A 16,652-nucleotide genomic window follows, 5' to 3' on the forward strand; every position below is an offset into this window, starting at 1 on the left:
CTGGGCAAAAAGCGGGGGCACGCACTGCAACGGCCGCGTAGAAGTGCGGGTGCAGCGGCGTGCAGCGGGGCAGGCGGGGCAGGCGGGGGCAGCGGGGGCAGCGCGACACTGTACCTGCATGCATATACCCAGCGCGCTGGCACGGCGACGCGAGATACTCCTCGTCCATCTCGCCAAGCGGGCGGGAGAGCGGAACTTGGGCGGTGGGAGCATCGACCGCGTGCCGTGACGTCAGGCAAGCCCCCTCCCTCCCACCTCGACACCTCCGCGTTGGCCGCAGACTTCCGCGCGTCGCATCTCACACCGTCGTGCACAAGTCGATTCGACCGCCGGCGACACTCGTTCACTCCGACACCCCTCCACCCCCCGCCCAATGTCCGACCCAGCCCCCGCCCCCGTCCCCAGCACGACCCGGCAGCGCGCGAGCGCGAGCGCCAGCTCCCGGATATCTGAGGATGCCGCCCCAGGTGCAGCTGTGGGGCCACACAACCCCGACGCCGACAACCACATCCGCGCGGCCGTAACCTCTTCCGCCAGGCGCCAGGTCACGAGCTACTCCTCTATCGTGCGCGACGCGGTCACGAGCGGCGCGTGGGCGTACCCGCTCTATGTGAGCGCGCCGGGCCCGGCCGGGCGAATGCCGAGGGATCGACCGCTGACCTGCAGGGCGCGCTGTACATCTTATCGCGTGTGTGGCGCCGCCAGGAGCAGCCGAGCTGACTTGCAGACCCCAGACTCCTCATCCCCGTCCTGCCCGTCCTCCTGCGCGCGCTGGCCATCAGCGCGGGCGTGGTCGCGGCAGCCTTCTTCTTCCTCTACCTCCCCCAGGTGGCGTGGCTCGCCCTCTTCTCCGGCCCGTTAGCCTTCGCGGCGGCCGTGCCCCTCGTCCTGGCCGAGGCGTACATCGTCCTCGTGTTCATCGGCAAGAACTTTCTCCTGGGCCAGCTCAACACTGACCTGTTCGACGCCGTGCTCGTCCAGCGCGGCTACTCTGCGCTCGTGGAGAACGGCCGCGCCGTGACCACCAAGCGCGGCACCAACGTCCGCGTGCTCGGCAAGATACTCACCCGCCCGCTGTCCAAGTTTAGCACTGACAGCGTCGTGCGCTACATCATCACGCTCCCTCTCAACTTTATCCCCGTCGTCGGCACGGCCTTCTTCCTGGGCTACAACGGTGCGTCAAAACAAGCAATTGTATACATCAACTCTGTCCTAACCCTCGTGGGGACAGGCTACAAGTCGGGCCCGGGCTACCACGCGCGCTACTTCCAGCTCAAGGGGTTCGACAAGGAGCAGCGCGAGGGGTTTGTGGCCGACCGCCGCGGCGCGTATGCTGGGTGAGAAGGGCGTGGGTGCGGCGACTAACCTCCAGCTTTGGGACCGTCGCCATCGCCTTCAACCTCGTCCCGATCGTGTCCGTCCTCCTGTCGCGTAGGTGGTGACCAGGTCGTGTTGCAGTGCGTACTCACCTCCTTAGTCACGACTAGTGTTGGTGCGGCCTTGTGGGCCGCCGACCTCGAGTCGTCGTCCAAGTCCGTCTCGGAGCACTCCCACACGTACCCGGTCGACGTTCCCGTTGCCCTGCCCGTTGGCTCGACGTGATCGACAACTCGACATGGTCCACCACCCCACACCTCCAAGACTGTTAGATTTCTCCTTCTCAAGACACGACTTTGCTTGTTGACCCCACACCACGACTCATGCCACTCGCCCTAGCTTTTCCGTTCTCTACGCCAACTGATTCCCTCTTTCGTCAAGATCAATCAATAGCCTCCCTCGCTTCCCGCCCTGTAGAATGCGTCCCAGCCGTTATCCAACCTCATACATTGCTATGTATCGTCTCGATCTACTACGGCGCTAGCAGCCGCCAAACTATATTTTCCTTCGCTTAGAGAGCGGTGTCAAGAGGCGAGAAGACCTGGACGCCACGCTTCTTGTAGAAGTCGACGACCTTCTCGACCTTGGCGGCAATCTGCTCGCCGTCGAGGCCGAACTTCTTGTAGACCTGGAGGTAGGGGCCCGAGGCACCGAACGAGTCGATACCAATGTGCTCGTGCGAGTACTTGGCCCAGCCAAAGGTCGAGTAAGCCTCGATCGAGACAATGGGGGCACCCGAGGGGAGGGTGGCGACCTTGTAGTCGTGGGGCTGCTGGTCGAAGGTGATGAAGCAGGGGATCGAGGTGATGCGGACCTTGAGGCCCTTGGAGCGGAGGAGCTTGGCGGCGTCAACGGCGATGGAAACCTCGGAACCGGTCGAGACGAGGGTAACGTCGGCGTTCTGCTCCTCCTGGAGGACGTAACCACCCTTCGAGGCCTTCTCAATCGAAGAGCCCTCGAGCTGGGGGAGGTTCTGGCGCGAGAGGGCGAGAACCGAGGGGGTGTGGACCGACTTGATGGCGACAAGGTAGGCGGCCGAGGTCTCGTTGCCGTCGGCAGGGCGCCAGAACTCGAGGTTGGGGGTAGCACGGAGCCAAGCAGCAGTCTCAATGGGCTGGTGGGTGGGGCCGTCCTCACCAAGACCGATCGAGTCGTGGGTGGCAATGTTAAGGACGCGGAGGTGCGAGAGAGCCGAAAGACGGACGGCACCGGCGGCGTACGAAACGAAGTTGAGGAAGGTGGCGCCGAAGGGGATCAGACCACCGTAGGCGGCAAGACCGTTGCAGATGGCAACCATGCCGTGCTCACGGACACCGAAGCGGAAGTAGCGGCCCTTGTACGAGCCGAGGCCGGTCGAGGGAGGCTGGAAGTCCTCAGCGCCCTTCCAGCGGGTGAGGTTCGAGCCAGTAAGGTCGGCCGAGCCACCAATGAGCTCGGGGATGTGGGGAGCAAGGGCGTTGAGGATGTTCTCCGAAAGCTTGCGCGAGGCAACGGCGGCGTCCTCGGGCTTGAAGACGGGGAGGTGCTTCTCCCAGCCGTCGGGGAGGCGGCCCTCGAGACGGCGAGTGAACTCGGCGGCGTCCTCGGGGTACTGCGACTGGTACTTCTTGAAGAGGGCGTCCCACTCGGCGTTGGCCTTCGCACCGACCTCGGCCTTCTTGGCCCAGAGGTCGGCAACCTGGTTGGGGACGACGAACGACTCCTCGGGGTTGAAGCCGAACTTGGTCTTGAGCTGCTTGATGTCGTCGGCCTTGAGGGGGGCACCGTGGACGTCGTGCGAGCCCTGCTTGAGCGAACCGTAACCAATGGTGGTCTTGAGGTTGATGATGGTGGGCTTGGAGTTGTTGTCGCGAGCCTCGGCAATGGCGCCAGCAATGGCGTTGAGGTCGTTGTCACCGGCAGTGACGTGGAGGACCTCCCAGCCGTACGAGCGGAAGCGCTTCTCAACGTCCTCGGTGAACGAGACGGCGGTGTCACCGTCAATGGTGATCTGGTTGTTGTCCCAGATGGCAATCAGGTTGCCGAGCTGGAGGTGACTGAATTGAGGGTCAGATTGAAAAATCGACGACGTCATTGCTCAAACTAGTGACCTACCCAGCAAGCGAAGCAGCCTCCGAGGCAACACCCTCCTGGAGACAGCCGTCACCGAGGAAGACTATGACGGGTTAGAACGTGCTCGGGGTGTGGCCGACGGCCCCACTCACCGTAGGTCTTGTTGTTGACAAGGGGGAAGCCGTCCTTGTTGAAGACGGCACCGACGTGGGCCTGGGCGATAGCGAGACCGACGGCGTTGGAGATACCTGAAACGCAAGTGTCAGGAACGGTACAGTGTATCTAACAGCTACAGGCTGTCTCGGTACGTACCCTGGCCGAGGGGGCCGGTGGTGACCTCGATACCGTCGGTGATGCCGACCTCGGGGTGGCCGGGGGTGATCGAGTCGATCTGACGGAAGTTCTTCAGGTCGTCGATCGAGACCTTGTAGCCGGCGAGGTGGAGGAGGATGTACTGGAGGGCGCAACTGGGGCAGTGTGAGCAAGGGCCCGACGGTCCGGCTATTGCACTCACGCGTGGCCGTTCGAGAGAACGAAGCGGTCACGGTTGTACCAGTGCGAGTTCTTGGGGTTGTAGTTGAGGAAACGGCTGAAGAGGACGTGGGCGACGGGGGCCATGCCCTGGGGACGAGGTTAGCAGACTGCAGGCCGCTGCGCTGTTGCCGAGTGTGATACTTGCCATGGGAGCACCGGGGTGACCCGAGTTGGACTAAGAACGTGGTCAGCTGGTGTTCAATGGCTGGTGTGGGGAAAGCTCACCTTGGCGACAACATCGGCCGCGAGGGTGCGGATGGTGCTGGCAGGGGGTTAGCAGGGTGCGGGGGAGCGCATGGGCTGAGCGAGCGAGGTAGCAAGTGCTGCTGTCTTCCTCGCCGACGCCCAGCACCACGTCGAGCTCGACCTACTTGACAGCGAGCTGGTCAACCTCAGTGAAGCCCTGGACAGACATGTTTCTGGGTATGTGTCAGTTGGGTGAACCGAACCAAGCTCGCAACTGCCTACTACCTACCTAGATATTTTAAGGATGAGAGATGAAAGGAGTTGAAGAGGACGAGTTGGAGGTAAATAGTTTTAACAGAAGGCCGTGGAAAGGGGGCAGGGGGGGGGAGGAGGAAGGGGGAGTGACTCGAGGGTTGGGGGCTGGGGTGAGAGTGGTGGAGGAGGGCAGGCTGGACGGGGGACGTGCGTGGTTGGTGGGGGGGTGGTGGACGGTCGGGCGGTACGGTACGGCCGTTGGGCGCAGTGGGAACAGTGATGTGATGGGGGGGCTGGGGTACAGCCAAAGGGCGCGACCGCGCAACCTGCACCACTCACCCAATCTTGCAAATGGACTTGCCATTGCCGCATCATAGTCCTGGCTAAGGCACAACCTCCTGCCTGCTGCTGCTGCCCTTCCCCCCCTCGTCATGCATCGAACCGTGTCTCGCTCTGGGGCTCTGGCCCGCCCTGAAGAAAAAACCCGTGGCGCGGACTCGCTCGGTCCGCTCGAGTCCGCCCACTGCCGCTCACTCAATCCCGGACCGGCCCTTCCGACGACGTCGACGGCTGGTGCGCACTGACGACATTTGGCGCAGCATGGCATGGGATGGCATGACTTTTAAAGGAGAGCTGCAGCGAGCACGCCGCGCCGACGCCGCTGATGCATGCCTGCGGAGTGTGGAGCGTCGCAGTAGGGTGACGCCGTGCCGTTGGAGCGAGATGTCGCAGCGGACTGATGGCACACAGAAACATGCAGCCGAGCCAGCCGGGGGTACGCCCCGCTCTTGCCCTCTTGCCCTCTTGCCCTCTTGCCCTCTTGCCCTCTGCCATCTCCGCGCCGGACCCTCGGCCCGTGGCTGGCCGCCCGCCCCCCCCGTGCGCGCGCCCTCGCCCCGCGCGCCGTCGCCCGCTCGCCGGCGCCGACTGCAATGCATCCTGCCACCGAGTCGGCCAGGCAGCCGCTGGCATCGATTGCAAAGCAGGCAGAGCCTGGGCGCGGCTGGGCTGGCGGGCGACGTGGGCGCGTGGGCCAGCGCCGCCAACGTGCTTGGTCTTGTTTCAGTTGTGTTGCCTCGCGTCAGCCAGCAGCTGCGCCGATCACGATCGGCAGGCGAGCCTGCCGCGCGCTTCTTGGCTGACTATGCACTCTCAGTCGCTAACCGCCAAACGAGCATGCAAGCTGCGTCAGGCCTGGGTGGCATCAGTCATCAGTCGTGGTGGAGCCACGTGGCGAACCGCCGGAAGAGCGTGTGCCGAGCTGCGCGGCAGACGAGCGGCGAGCGCACGCAGCGCCGAGCCCAGCGCCGACGACAGAGCGGAGCGGGCGGGCGCCCGGCCGTGTGTGTCTGTGCGGTGGGCGCCGGCGTGGTGGCGGCGCGGCGCGCCCGCGAGCTTACGTCCGGACGCTGGAGGCATACGTCCGGAGCTGGCGCTGGCTGATCGGCCAAGCAAGCAGCAAGCAGTCTGTCTGCATGGCCCCGGTGCCCCTCACATCATGCCGCTCGCCGTGCCAGGTGCACGCTCATCATGCTCATGCGCTCATCAGCCCATGCGCTCATATGCTCATCACCATGAACCGCGCCGCCGTGTGGCGGCCGCATGACACCGGCGGGATCAATTCGGCCATGGCCACTGCGAGCCGGCGTCGGAGTCGGGTCGTATGAGGTCACCACTACGTCGAGCTCGACACAGACTGCCGACTGCCCATCAACCCGGCGACGCAGCAACCAGCACGAGCACGACCAGCGCACCCAGCACGAGCAGCACCACCACCACCACCAGCAGCACGCAATGCCAACACTAGCCCAAGTGCAGGCCCTCTACGCCGCGACGCGCGCCTCGGCATCCCGCTTCGCGTCCTACAACTTCCACGAGTACTTCCTCCGGCGCACAGACGAGGGGTTCGCGCCCGCGCTCGCGACGCTGGGCGACACCAAGACGGTGCCGGCCTCGGCGGGCGCCACGCGCCTGAGCGACGCCGAGCTCGCCCAGTGGTGGGCGGCGGCGAGCGCCGCCGCCCCCGTCGTCGAGCGCGCAGGCGAGATCAACGCCCTCTACGCTACTGGCGACAAGCTCGTCGTCGAGAACACCGAGTCGAGGCATGGCAAGGCATAGCGGGGGAGAGGGCTGAGCGGTGGGGTTGGGGTGACGGTGTATAGGTAGCAGCGATGGAGAGGGCAGGGCAGCCATGACGGACGACTACACGACGCCGGGACGCGACGCAGTGACGCGCGATGCATGCTCTCCAATGATAATAGTACACTTGTTGACGCCCGCCTACTACAACCCTCAGGCCCGAACCAACCCCAAGCCCGAACCACCCCTCTAGCGGTTGAGGTGATGCTGCATGCTCTTGTAGTGCGCAATGTGGCCCTCGCTCGCCGCCAGCATCTCACGCGCCATGTTGTACACCTGCGACCCACGCGCGTTGAACACGGTCGCGTTGCTGCACAGTCAGTCGCATCCCCGGTGCCCGACCCACGCAAACATCAGGCGAATGTCCCGCTCAAACTCGTCTATCGTGGAGATGGTCCCGTCCTTGATGCGCGCACGGATGGTCTTGAGGTCCATCGGGCGCTTGATAATGTCGTAGTAGTCGGCCGCCTCGCTCTTCTTCACCGGATTCGAAAACACGGGCCCGTACTTGTGCTGCGAGATCGTGTCGAGAAGCGACAGTATCAACTTTTGCGAGTTGCGCTGTTCGCGCGGCGACGAGTTGCGGGGAGCCCGACCCCGTGTCGATGCCGCCGAAGTCGTCGATGGCCCAGCCCCCGCCGGTGCAGGACTCGCGTCTGCCTCCTCAGCTTCATCGCCGGCTGACTCGGGTGCGGCTGGCCGGGGGGCTACCTGTCAGCGGGAATGGTCATTGGTGATGCTCTCTTATCCACAAACACGGCACGGTCAAGTAATCAGAATAGAAACGAAAAACTCACTGCGAGCGGCACCTCGTTTGCCCCGTTTTTCAGAGGGGGTAGCCACTTCTGGCGCCGGCTTTCGACGGCCAGAGGTACGCAGGCTCCGCTTCTCCTCTTCAGGCTCCTCGGCGTCCTCCTCCTCCTTGTCGTCATCCTCTTCTTGCTCGTCCTTGACCGAAGCGGCCTCGCTTGCACCGCGCGCGGCCTTGGAGACGACTTCGTCACGAATACGAGGTGGCCGTCCTCGGCGACGAGGACCGCTGTCCGCGGCTGTTGGTGTGCCGGACGCAGCTGAAGATGCTGATTGCCCGCGCTTAGGTGCCGGCGAGTCCTCCTTCTTGGCGAGGCTGCGACGCGAGGCGCGGCGACCTCTCTGCGGGACTTCGGCATCCGCTTCCTCCTTGACCTCGGTGTCTTCGTCCTCGTCTGATCCGGCGTTGCTTGCGGCGGGTGAAGCACCCCTGCGGTTCGACCGCTTGCTGGCAGGCCCGCTGCCCGGTTGGCTGCCGGCTTTGCGCTTGCGGCCCCGGGTCCCTGCGGTGATGGGTGTGGGCGAGGAAGGCGCGGCGTCGGTCGGCGCATCCTCTCCTGGAAGGGGTGAGAGCTCGGATGCTGGTGACAACTCGGGGGAAGACGGGGTCGCAGGCTTCGGCGTTGACGGTTCGGATGCCTCGGCAGCAGCCTCCTTGCCATCTTCCTCCTCGTCCTCGGCCTCCTCTTCTGCTTCCTCCTCATCCGCCTCCTCCTCGTCGACATCCATGGCCTCGTCTTTGGCGTCGTCCTCCTTCGAAGCGTCTTCAGATTCGTCGGCCACCTCGGCGTCGTCGTCAGCCTTGATGGCCTTGTCGGCGGCGTCTTCTGTCTCCGCTTCCTCCTCGGCTTCCTCCTCGTCGGCCTCCTCCTCAGCCTCCTCCTCAGCTTCCTCCTCCTCCTTCTCTTTGTCCGCTTCGGCAGCCGCCTCCTCATCCGCCTCAGGCTTCTTGTTGGCCTCTGGCTCCTCCTCTTCCTCGGACTTGGATGCCTCGTCGACAGTCGGTTCTTCAGTTGGAATCGAATCGGCCTCGGCGGCTTCCTCCTTGGCCTCGTCCGCAGCCTCCTCGTCAGCCGCCTTCTCTGGTTCGCTCGGCCCAGCGGCTTCTTCGTCCTTGCCAGCGTCGGCCGTGTCCTCGTCTTCTGCAGACTGGATGTGGATCTCTGGAACCGTCGTGGCGGGCTGGGTGTCGGCGTCCTTGGTCTCCTCCTTCGGCTCGACCGGAGGTTGGGCAGATTCTGGGCCAGCCTCGACGGCAGCCTTGACGGCTGACGGCAGAGGGGCCCACGAGTCGACGACAGACTTGCCGTACCGCTTGGCAAGGGCCTGGCGAATCTCCAGATGGATCTTGTCGTCCAACTCGCCAGCCTTAATGGCGGTGATCTCCCTCATCAACTCGCTGCTCCCGTCAGCTCGGTGTGCTCGGCATGGTCCGACGATCAACGCACGTGAAACGCTGCTCGTAGTTTGCAATTTGATGCTTGAGCTCTTCCATCCTCGCAAAGTAGAACGTGCGCGCGAGCTGGAGGTGGACCTTTGCTGTAGGATGACATGAGCGACTGGCCACGGAATCCGTCAACATGGACTCACCTTGCGGCTTCGCGCCCTCTGGAGCGGGGCTGGCCGTCGTCAGCCGCAAAACCACACACTGAAAACCAAAGCACCCGCTGTACATACACATTGATCTCGATGCTTCCCATGAGCGACACATAGCTCGATTCACAGGCCTCGGGCGTAAAGTAGTCTGTTGGCCGACCGACGATGCAAGGATGGGCCAGCAGGAGTTTGCTGACGACTGGCCAGTTGGCGGCACCGACTTTATACACCGCCTGGGAGAGGAGTAGTTTCTCCTGCACCGTCAGGTGGTCCACTGCCGCCAGCTGGACCATGGTGATGTGTTGTAGAGTGAGAGTGTGTGTGATCAAGACAGTGTTGACCGTTTCACTGTGCGCGAGTTGACCCAGTTGGTGCGCGGTTTGCGACCTCTCAGCACGTCTCAAACACGGGCGCACAACACTGAGGTGGGTGGGACGGATGCAAATTCGGTTACGTAAAGTGATCATGACGCTGTTGTCCACCTCACTCAGTCTGGGCACGCGCTCGTCATGGCAACGGATCACTCTGTTGCTCTCCTCATCCTTCAACCTCGCCAACATGTCGGAGCAGCACTCGCCATTGGAGCCATTCCTCCTCCTCGCGCGCTCTACAAAGGGGGCCGCGGCTGCAAAGATTATCCTGGACGCAACGGCTGCGGTAAGCTGGCCTCGGTACCACTCTTCACCCAGCTGACATGACCTTCCTCCTCAGAGCGGCGTGTATGTCTTCGCCGAGCTTCTGGAGCTGCCAAATGTCAAGGCTGTACGTCATGGGATTCGCTCACTGACCTAACCCCCGCAGCTCCAGAGCGACCCATCTTACGACAAGCACTACCGACTCCTCGACCTGTTCGCCTATGGCACCCTGAACGACTACAGGCAATGTACGCGACCGCAGCTTCCTCGAGCAAGTCACCCGCTGACACTCACAGCACCTGATTCCTACCCGCCCCTCACAGCTGCTCACCAGACCAAGCTGAAGCACCTCACACTACTGTCACTGTCATTGCAGCACCGCGTGAGTTGAGCCTGGCGCATTCGCGGCCAGCACTCACGCCGCCTGCAGAGCCTTCCCTACGCGCAGCTCACCGAAGTGCTGCAAGTTGGATCCACTCGTGAACTGGAGAACGTCATCATCGACTCGATCTACGCCGGCCTCCTCGGTGGCAAGATGCACCACCATGAGGAGGTCCTCCACGTCGACTGGGTGGCGAGCCGGGACCTTCGCCGCGACGACCTCGTCAAGATCCAGTCAAGTCTGAACAACTGGTATGTTGATCTCCTCGCCCATCTTCGTACTCTGACTCTCGCTAGGTCGAAGAACGCACAGGCGATCCTTGGGGCGCTGGACGAACAAATTGCTGGCGTCCGCGCCCAGAACTTGAACGAGGCTCAACAGAACGCCGACTACCAGAAGAAGCTGGACAGTGCGTTCCTGCGCGCAAGAGATGAGCAGGCATCACGTCGCTCCGACAAGAACAAGGCTGGTGCCAAGAACTTCGGTGACTGGGAGGATGACGACCTTGACGGTCATCTGGCATCGGGGGAACGCATGTAGGTGTGCGCGTCTGAGATGTCTCGTCATCAGAGCTCATGTTCCTGCAGCCTGTCTGAGCGCGGCCACCACCTTCCTGATCCTCGGGCGAAGAAGCGCGTGCGGGACTAGGCGGAGCGAAGACCGAGACGGCATTGGTTACAACAGCAGGACTCCAGCGATAGACGGTGCCCCGGGGCCAGGCGTCTGCATATGGGGTTAGGGGGGAGGGACAGGTTCATGTAATTAACATTCAGAAGACGTTGTACATTGCGCTTCAGTGGCTACGCCGGACGCGCGACGGCGTCGTTGGTGGGGGGAAGCGCAGTCTCGGAGGGCGGCGGCGCTGCACCCGAAGGCGAAGTCCCCGGCGGCGACATCGAGCGATAGTCAGTTGCAGCAATGCGGAGGAGCTGGTCGACAAATGTGACATTGCGCACCGGGTCGCCACTGGCCATGCGGACAGCGATGTGGTAGACAGCGGCGAGGAGACGAGCGTGGGCGGCCGGGTCGTAGGTGCGCTGTCGCACGAGGGCGTGGACGAGGGCCACAATCTCGAAGTTAGATGACTCCCATGGGTTCGGCTGCAGACGTCGTGTTAGGAGATCACATACCAAGCTGGGACCAGCATTATGTATGCAGAGGGGAGCGAGGTGACTCAGGCGTTGCTGCTGCAACTCTGGCTCCCGCCCACCTCGACAGCGACAGCATCTGTCTCAAGGATCAGTGACGCAACTGGCAACAACAACGGCGCCACACGCCACGGAGACAGAGTCACGTGTCACCCTCACGCCGTCGCGCCTTCGCGCACGCACCACACCACCACTCGTCATTTTCTGTCGATCCCTTTCCACGACACGTCGACCACCACCTCAACCACCACCCACAATGGCCACGTACCAGCGTCTGCCAACGAGCCCGCAGGACGCGCGCGACGAGCAGCAGCAGCCCGAGCGCGAGCTGTCGCGCGAGAACCCGCTGTCCGAGGCCACGATCGCAGAGTTCAACCGGCCCGAGCCGGCGTGGTGGAAGCGCGCCGGCCTGCTCGTGCTCATCCTCTTCTTGTCATGGCTGGCCATCAAGCTCGGCGGGATAGGCGGCAAGAAGCAGCCCGAGGTCATCTACGCGACGCGGTAGGTCGCTGGCGTGTCGTCAAGCCGGGGCTCGTGGGTGTGGTGTGCACCGCCCCTGTGGACATGGCTGACCCGCGTGCGCAGCTACTCGGACGAGTTCAAGTACCGGCCCGCGGCGTCGCCCATCATCACCGAGCACCTCAAGGACGGGCGGATACGCATCCGCGGCGCGACGCCGGGCGGCGTGGGCGTGCGCGCAGAGGACATGCCCAAGACGCCCGAGCAGCGCGCGTACGAGCTGCGCGTCAAGAAGGAGGAGGCGCTCGAGGCGGCCAAGCAAAAGTTCAAGGACGGCAAGGCGAAGCGCGGGGGCGGGGGCAAGGGGGGGAAGGGCAAGAGGAAGAGGACGGGCCGGGGTAGCGAGCCATAGATGGGGTGTAGATGGACAGTGTCGTGGTGACGTTGGGGGGGGGGGGGGGTTGTTGCGGTGTGGCGGCTGGCGGACAGCTGGCTGACTGGCAGCTGACTGGCGGCTGAGGCGACACACTGGTGGCTGACGGACGACTGACAGGCACTACTGGCTAGCAAGTGGCGACGAGGCAGGAGGCACATACTCGACCTGGCGCTGCTCGCGGGTCCCCTGGCAGGCTCACCGGCTCACCGCCACCCCACTCGGCACAGCCGACGTTGCGGGCTATTCACAGAGGCGAGCGCAAGCAGACCGAGCGAGCGCGACTGCCCATTGGCCTGGCCTGGGAGAATGCCGAGGGGAGCGCGCACGAGCAGCCCGCGCGCGCCGCACCGTGCTGCCTCGCTGAGCACGCGCACAGGCTGCCGGGGCTGCCGGCCCCACTCGGCTCGCCGCTCGGGAATCGACAGTGGGTCGGCGCGGGGCACGGCGCACGACGCGCAGCGACTCACCGGCCCCACCCCCACATGCGAGTTGCCGAGGTGTAGGCGAGGGGTGGGGGGGTTGTGAGCGGGGGGAGGGAAGGTGGAGGGGGAGGAAGGTGGAGGGGGAGGACAATAGCTCGCGCATGCATCATGTGCTGCTGCTGCTGCTTCGACGGCGGCGGCTTGCCTCGGCGTCACGACCTCGTCGCCGCTGTTCGCGACCGTAGATCACCGCCACGCCAGCCCGCCCCACTCGGCCCCGCCCTCCCCCCCGCACACCCACTCGTCCGCCGCCCCCGCCGTCGGCGCAATAACGAGTGCCTAGAGCCCGCGCGTGCACGCCACGCCGCCTCGGCCTCGTGCTCGCTCGCTCGCGCACCTCGCGCACCCCGCAGGCCCCGCCCCGCCAGAGCAGGGGCGTGCAGCGCGACGGCCCATGGCGCCCCATGGCCCATGGTCTGGAACTGCACTGGCCTCGCGAGCCAATCAAGCATGTGTCGACTAGTGCTGAGCAGCGGTAGCGGCTTGCGATTGGTGTGCGCGTGGGGCGGCCGCGGTGCTCGACGGGCGGGTGGGCAGGCGGGCGAGGCGCCGCGATGAGGGCAGCACCGTTCAGCTTATCTCGCCAGATCCATGCCGTCGTGATTCTCTGCACGTCGCTTCTCGCGCCATCGCTGCTGCTTCGCGGCGCCGACGTACATCTCACGCACGCTCAGTGGTCAACAATAGCTGCGGGCCGATGCCAAGGCGCTCGGGGGTGGGGTCGGGGGTCGGGGTCGGGAATCGAGCTCAGGTGCGGCTGGCGGCGGCGGCGTCGCCCCACAGATGCTGCGCCGCGCCACCGGCGCGCCGTGCGCCGTGCGGCATCGTGCCGTGCGAGTTTATTGCCCCGCCGCATCGCGCTGCGCTGCGCTCCTCGCTCGCAAAGGACGCACGCAAGCAAGCACGAATGATCGCACGCGCGGATGGGCCCCGTGGGAGGGCCGGGTGGGAGAGACACCCATGCCCAGCACACGCACCGTGGGGATATCGCTCTGCTTCTATCTCTGGCGGGCCATTATTGGTCCGACGGCCTCGTCATCTAATCAGACTGATACTGGCGACTCGAGCAGCCCACCCCTGAAGCCTCAAGCCGTCGCAGCCGTCGCCCGCCCGCCCACGCCCATGGAAGGAATCTCTTGCTCTCGGGTTCCCCCTGGACACGCCAGCCCCAGCCACTGACCCCCCGGCAAACTAACCCCTTACCCGGAACCCGAACCCAACCCAGTCGGAGATTCCATCGAACCTGACGACACCAAGGCACTGTCAGTGTGGGTTGGTGGGTGTCACTGTCTCGGAGCAGCCAGTGCAGTGCACCCTCGTCACCCGTCGCCCGTCGCATCGCCCGCCCGTCGCCCGGCTTAGCCCCAATCTGATACTGATACTTAAGCAGCCACTTTGGCACCCTCTTGCACGTTTTTGTCTCCTCACGCAAGCCGAACAAGCTTAGCCAGAACCCCCAGCACAGCCCCAACCCCACGACCACCACAATGACCATCACCGTCAGCGCCTCGCCCGCCCCCGTCGCCACCGCGCCCACCAAGGCGGTCGTCCTCGCCGCCGACGCTCCCGTCGCGTACGACAAGCCCTACAACAACGAGACGTACAAGGCCACGCACCCCGGCCGCTTCCGCGTCGTGTTCGACCAGTCGGCCGGCGCCGGCGAGAGCTACTCGAGCAAGCTGGTCGCCGAGCGTGTGAGTGGTGGCTACGCTATGGCGCGATCTCTGGCGGCGCTGACGTTCACCAGGACTACGCCCCGGGCGAGACGCTCGCCCTCCTCGACAACAAGTCGGCCGCCCCCGTCAAGGCCTACTCGTCGGTCCAGTACGGCGCCGGGCCCCGCGACCACCTCGAGCTCAACTCGGACCTCTTGTTCAGTGAGCATTGCTCGCGCCCCGGGCTCCCTCCCCGCCGGAGCCCCAGCGGCCGCACACACGCGCACGCACGCTGACCAATCGCCAGTGAACCACTCGTGCGCACCAACCGTCGAGATGGTGCTGCCCGCGCGTCAGCCCGAGCGCTGGGAAGCGCGTGTCGGCCCCGCCGGCGTCAAGAAGGGCGGTGACCTCACCTTCTTCTACCCCAGCACCGAGTGGGACATGGCGCAGGGCTTTGCCTGCTCGTGCGGAGCCAAGGTGCGTTGGGCTATTGGCTACGTCTGCTAACGTCGCCACAGAACTGCCTCGGCAAGATCAACGGCGCAAAGTACCTCACGCTCGAGCAGCTCGAGGAGCGCGGCCTGGTCAACGAGCACATCCGCGCGCTCAAGGCCGCGCAGTAAGCGGGCGTGGGTGCGGCGGCGGCGACGTCGTCGTTCGTCGCCCTCCTCGGTGGCGGTCGCACGGCATGGCAACAGGCTCTTGTCATTCACGCGCACGAACCTGTTCCCACCCTGACACGGGCGGTGAGACACACCATCTGGCCTCGATATTTTTTGGTTTTATTGCCCCATTTTTACTGTAATTTTATTAAAAATCAATGACAGCGGCCGGCATCGTAAGCAGAAGAAGTAGACCATGCATGAAATGTACATAGGGTGGCGGCGGCGGTGCAGCGTCGATGGCCGGGGACGGGGGGTGCTGGGTGGTCGTCGGGGGGTCGTCGTCGGCGACGGTTGTGGTTGGACGGATCGTGGGCAGCACAGCACGCAACGACGCGACGGCGGCCAGGCGCCGGTGGCCGGAGGGCGAACGCTGACGGCGGGCGCGGATTCCGGCTAACCACTGCTGGCGGTGACGACGGCGGGAGCAAATGCCGCGCCGTCGCAATCGAGTCGATTTTGCACATCTGCCAGCGGGGGTATTCTCGCGTGCAGACCACGTGCAGTGACGTCGAGCGGCGACGGCCTCACTGAGCCGAAACAGCCCTACAGCCACCACCCACCTCCACAATCTCGTCGTCCTTGGCGACACAGTCAACTCTCGGCCTGTCGGCACGCGGTCCGCCTCCTAGCAGTACTTAGCAGCGCGCCCCCGCTTGCAACGTCTCCCTACCCACGTCGTCACCATGCCGCTCCTCCTACACGGGTGAGCCCCCCCCCCCCCCGGACCCCCCTCCCCGCCGGCTAACCGCGCCCAGCTCGTGCCACTGCCGCAAGATCAAGTACACTGTCGAGGTGGGTCCTGCGTGCTGACCGCGCCGCTGACGCCAACGTCAGTCCAACACGCCCGTGCCGTACCAGGTATGCCTGCCCCCATGCCCACCCTGACGCCAGATCTGCCAGTGCTCCATCTGCCGCAAGGTCGGCGGGTACATGGGCGTGTCCAACATCATGGGCAACTGCGCGACGCTCACCATCATCCGCGGCAAGGAGCTGCTCAAGTGCGTGGGCGGGGCGTATGGCGGCTGACGCAGAGGGACTACTACGCGCCGGTCGAGTTTGACGCCGACGACAACCCGACGGTGCAGGGCAACTCGAAGCGCTCGTTCTGCAGCAACTGCTCGACCATGATGTGGAACTGGCACGAGGAGTGGCCTCAGGTGCGTGGCGGCCGCGGCGGCGGTGTTCATAGCCACGGCGACGCGGGCTGACGCCCGCCCAGTGGATCTACCCGTTCGCGTCGACGATCGACAGCCCAGACCTCCCCACGCCGCCCAAGGGCGTGCCAGCCATCGCCCTCATGCGCAAGTACTGCCCCGGCTACGTGCCGATCCCCGGGGCGGACAAGCACTGGGAAAAGTGGGAGACGTATGAGCTGTACCCGCCCGGCGAGGGGATTGAGGCGTGGCACAAGGAGAACGGGTGCTGGGTGGAGTAGCTGCGAGTCTGCGGGCCTGCGACGCGAAGCCGAGCGGGCGAGCAGGGAGCACGCAAGGGTTGAGGCGGGTTGAGGGGTTCGTAAATGCATGCAGGGTGCGGTAGTGCTCTTCCGCTGCAGTCGGGGCGTGAGTGTGGGAGCTCCGAGCTGGCTCGCGCCGATGGCGGCGGCCAGGAGACGGATATTGAGATCGCCAGTCTTCGCTCAGCTCTCAGTCCCCGTCCGCCGGTCTGCTTGGAAAGCTGCCACGCCGGACAGCAACCGGCCCTAGCCCCCTCACCGCGCTCAGTCTGCCTCGCAGTCGCCGGCAGTGAGCCCGCGGCCCACAGCGTCAGCCACCCCCCACCCGTCAGCGAGGCCGTCCGTTAGTCGCTCCCCACCACCTCGCCACTCCACACCACTG

At 64.8% G+C, this 16,652-nt stretch overlaps 8 protein-coding genes across 8 annotated transcripts; 6 read left to right on the forward strand and 2 right to left on the reverse strand.

Moving 5' to 3' along the window:
- Window positions 1-373: 373 nt before the first annotated feature.
- On the forward strand, window positions 374-1,602 carry Q8F55_000437 (uncharacterized protein; the record flags this gene model as incomplete). Its single annotated transcript, XM_069349090.1, has 6 exons — window positions 374-610; window positions 667-688; window positions 728-1,174; window positions 1,232-1,337; window positions 1,373-1,431; window positions 1,478-1,602. The coding sequence occupies 6 exons, from the start codon at window positions 374-376 to the stop codon at window positions 1,600-1,602; spliced, it is 996 nt and encodes a 331-aa protein (XP_069212634.1).
- Window positions 1,603-1,888: 286 nt separating this feature from the next.
- Window positions 1,889-4,378, reverse strand: TKL1 (Transketolase; the record flags this gene model as incomplete). The annotated part of the gene is made up of 7 exons (XM_069349091.1): window positions 1,889-3,413; window positions 3,472-3,532; window positions 3,582-3,677; window positions 3,742-3,896; window positions 3,944-4,050; window positions 4,189-4,225; window positions 4,335-4,378. The coding sequence occupies 7 exons, from the start codon at window positions 4,376-4,378 to the stop codon at window positions 1,889-1,891; spliced, it is 2,025 nt and encodes a 674-aa protein (XP_069212635.1).
- A 1,739-nt stretch (window positions 4,379-6,117) lies between these two features.
- On the forward strand, window positions 6,118-6,522 carry Q8F55_000439 (uncharacterized protein; the record flags this gene model as incomplete). Its single annotated transcript, XM_069349092.1, has 1 exon — window positions 6,118-6,522. Exon 1 carries the CDS (start codon window positions 6,199-6,201, stop codon window positions 6,520-6,522), a length of 324 nt encoding a protein of 107 aa, XP_069212636.1. The 5' UTR covers window positions 6,118-6,198.
- Window positions 6,523-6,732: 210 nt separating this feature from the next.
- Window positions 6,733-9,242, reverse strand: Q8F55_000440 (uncharacterized protein; the record flags this gene model as incomplete). Its single annotated transcript, XM_069349093.1, has 6 exons — window positions 6,733-6,853; window positions 6,890-7,250; window positions 7,341-8,752; window positions 8,802-8,892; window positions 8,944-8,972; window positions 9,031-9,242. 6 exons carry the CDS (start codon window positions 9,240-9,242, stop codon window positions 6,733-6,735), a joined length of 2,226 nt encoding a protein of 741 aa, XP_069212637.1.
- Window positions 9,243-9,507: 265 nt separating this feature from the next.
- Q8F55_000441 (uncharacterized protein) lies at window positions 9,508-10,614 on the forward strand (the record flags this gene model as incomplete). Its single annotated transcript, XM_069349094.1, has 7 exons — window positions 9,508-9,606; window positions 9,661-9,711; window positions 9,751-9,832; window positions 9,881-9,966; window positions 10,015-10,217; window positions 10,263-10,502; window positions 10,554-10,614. 7 exons carry the CDS (start codon window positions 9,508-9,510, stop codon window positions 10,612-10,614), a joined length of 822 nt encoding a protein of 273 aa, XP_069212638.1.
- A 756-nt stretch (window positions 10,615-11,370) lies between these two features.
- On the forward strand, window positions 11,371-11,985 carry Q8F55_000442 (uncharacterized protein; the record flags this gene model as incomplete). Its single annotated transcript, XM_069349095.1, has 2 exons — window positions 11,371-11,615; window positions 11,700-11,985. The coding sequence occupies 2 exons, from the start codon at window positions 11,371-11,373 to the stop codon at window positions 11,983-11,985; spliced, it is 531 nt and encodes a 176-aa protein (XP_069212639.1).
- Window positions 11,986-13,978: 1,993 nt separating this feature from the next.
- Q8F55_000443 (uncharacterized protein) lies at window positions 13,979-14,772 on the forward strand (the record flags this gene model as incomplete). The annotated part of the gene is made up of 4 exons (XM_069349096.1): window positions 13,979-14,185; window positions 14,239-14,368; window positions 14,454-14,626; window positions 14,668-14,772. The coding sequence occupies 4 exons, from the start codon at window positions 13,979-13,981 to the stop codon at window positions 14,770-14,772; spliced, it is 615 nt and encodes a 204-aa protein (XP_069212640.1).
- A 725-nt stretch (window positions 14,773-15,497) lies between these two features.
- On the forward strand, window positions 15,498-16,249 carry Q8F55_000444 (uncharacterized protein; the record flags this gene model as incomplete). The annotated part of the gene is made up of 6 exons (XM_069349097.1): window positions 15,498-15,517; window positions 15,570-15,606; window positions 15,649-15,672; window positions 15,706-15,812; window positions 15,848-15,971; window positions 16,034-16,249. 6 exons carry the CDS (start codon window positions 15,498-15,500, stop codon window positions 16,247-16,249), a joined length of 528 nt encoding a protein of 175 aa, XP_069212641.1.
- Window positions 16,250-16,652: the final 403 nt, after the last annotated feature.

This window comes from Vanrija albida, assembly GCF_041260175.1.
Source record: "Vanrija albida strain AlHP1 chromosome Unknown contig_1, whole genome shotgun sequence".
Lineage (NCBI taxonomy): Eukaryota > Fungi > Basidiomycota > Tremellomycetes > Trichosporonales > Trichosporonaceae > Vanrija > Vanrija albida.